The 2,572-nt window shown below is 40.2% G+C and overlaps 1 protein-coding gene across 1 annotated transcript; it reads right to left on the bottom strand.

Moving 5' to 3' along the window:
• Positions 1 to 232: 232 nt before the first annotated feature.
• LOC146853732 (olfactory receptor 1G1-like) lies at positions 233 to 1,171 on the bottom strand. The gene has a single exon (XM_085650846.1). The coding sequence runs from the start codon at positions 1,169 to 1,171 to the stop codon at positions 233 to 235; it is 939 nt and encodes a 312-aa protein (XP_085506972.1).
• Between the last annotated feature and the right edge of the window lie 1,401 nt (positions 1,172 to 2,572).

The raw sequence follows: 2,572 nt of genomic DNA, 5'->3' as shown, positions 1-2,572 counted from the left end.
GATTAATGAGTAATTATGAAAATGTAAACATGCAGCTGGGAATAATGTTTGATGGTGCAAATATGAACATACACTGCTGGTTACCAAGTGATAAGACAATTCTCAATATGCATGTTGAATGCAAGTCTATAAATAATGTGGGTGTCCTTTATATGCTGCTTGCACTCGCATAATGCTGGTCATTTTTTTTAATACAGTCAGCATTCATGACAAGATGGTGCCCAGTCAAATATTAAAAGAGGACCGTTTTCCTCCTTACAATATTCCTAATTGCCATTTTCATCTCTTTATTCCTTAGACAGTAAATCATTGGGTTAAGTAATGGTGTCACCACAGTATAGAAGACAGATATAAGTGCCTCCTTCTCTGCAGACACAGTGGCCTCAGCATGGAAATAAGCAAAGAACAGTGACCCATAGAAAAGGGTTACAACAGTGAGGTGGGAGGCACAAGTGGAGAAGGCCTTCAGACGTCCCTCAGTGGAGTGAATTTTTAGGATCTCAGAAACTATACGAATGTAAGAGAAAACTTTGACCGACACAGAAAACAGACCAATCAACCCCCCTGAGATGAGAATTCCCAGGAAATGAAAGAAGGGGTCGGTGCAGGATAGTTTGAACAAAGGGGGCACATCACAAAAGTATCGGCTAATGCTGTTGGGACCACAGAAGTGTAACTTTGTTGCATAGATTGTGTGAACCAATGAATAGAGGAGGCCACACACCCAGGCACCAACTGCCAACTGGATACAAACACTTTTGTCCATAATGGAAGAGTAATGCAAAGGCTTGCACACAGCAACATAGCGGTCAAATGCCATTCCAGCCAGAAGGAAACTTTCTGCACAGACAAAGAACATGAAAAAGTACAGCTGGGTGAGGCAACCTGCAAACGAGATGGTCTTTCTCTGCTTATGAAAGTCTGACAGCATCTTGGGAACTGTGACAGATGAGTAGGAAAAATCTAGGAATGACAGGTTACTTAAAAAGAAGTACATGGGTGTGTGAAGGTGGATATCTGACCACACAGCTGAAACTATTATGGCATTTCCAAACAAAGTTGCCAGGTGAATGAATAGAAAAAGACCAAAAAGGAACAGTTCCAGCTTGGGATTTTGTGAGAGGCTCATGAGAAAAAATTCTGTCACATCGGTGTAATTCTTCAGTTCCATTAAGCGTGTGTTGGTATGACCTGCACAAGCAAAACAAATACATGATAAGAGAACAGTTCACTTGAACAAGGACACCAGCAAAGGTAGGGACACTTTTAAGAACTGATATGAATACACTTATAGAATATAGAAAAGTGAAAGAAGCCGGCCAAGAAATGGCCATAGAAAGCTTTTAACTGATAACTGATAATCGGGCATCTGAGTCATTGTAGAAATCATTTTTCTATGATATGGCTGGGCACTAAACCATCCAAATTAGGGAAAGGCTCCTACAGGTGTCATAAAGAGTTGACAATAGGTTTGGTAACCCTTTTTTAGCAATAGTGTCTTCTTCCTCATTGGCAAAAAAACAATGATGGACATTTATTTTTGGCCGATGTCTTGGTACTCTCTCTCTACAATGACAAGCCCTCAAAGCATAAGATGAAGGAATAATTTCCCTGATGTGGCTGAAGCTTTTTTTGCAGTTTTGTTTTTAAATTTCCTGGTCCTGAACACCCATGTTGTAGGAGGACTTGAGAGCATAAATTCAGCATATATGGTGTGGGAGTTGCTATATCAAAAGAAGGTACATTTCAATGTTGTCCCTGGCTGTTGCCCAAAAAAAAACATTTTTCTTACTTATGTTATAGCAGCATCGCCACCATCAGGCAAACTAGCATGAGCTGCCTGTAAATGCGCAAAGGGATGTGGTTATGGACATTCCCACCCATCCCTAAAAGAGGCATAATCTGAAATAAAATATTCCCCATCCAAAAGCAGTTAATCAACCATCAGGGAGCACTTACAAAAAACCATATAAGAGGACAGATTTGATATACTTTTATTCTGTCCTCATCTAATATATTTATCTGGGTCATGTTTGAAGATGTGCACACTGAATAGAGGTGCTGTACAGACGTATACAGTGATGAGCAGTATACTGAAGAGGAGGGTGTGTGGAGTTGTTATGGTTTAATTGAGCATGTTTGTTAGCTTTTGCATCATAATCATAATGCACCTTCAAATCTAGTATTTATTGGGAAACTCCTATGTTTATAAATATTATTCACCATTCTTAGTAAAGGACAATAACCTTCATTAAGCAGTTTTATTTAGTGCATTTATTAATGAAATATTTTGCCCCTGCCCAAAGCAGTAATCTGGTATAGAACATTCATTTGTGTGCAGGGGGATATAGGTGCAGGGCATGGCCTCCAGTAGGTCATGCTCCCCCAGCTATGGGGGATGCACTGCGCCTAGCTCCTGTTTAGAACCTGCTGATCATACGCTTTGCCACAACATGTGTCCAGGTGCCATGCTCTTGGAACTATATCTTTGAAGCTTTTCAGAGAGGTGGGACCTTTCATGGAAGAGCGTTAAATACCCTTTCTCAAGAAGAAATATAGTAAAACCCATTTG

Source organism: Triturus cristatus, chromosome 4_1 (assembly GCF_964204655.1).
Source record: "Triturus cristatus chromosome 4_1, aTriCri1.1, whole genome shotgun sequence".
NCBI lineage: Eukaryota > Metazoa > Chordata > Amphibia > Caudata > Salamandridae > Triturus > Triturus cristatus.
Note: the sequence above shows the minus strand (reverse complement) of the source record. Positions and strands in the feature narration are given on the sequence as shown.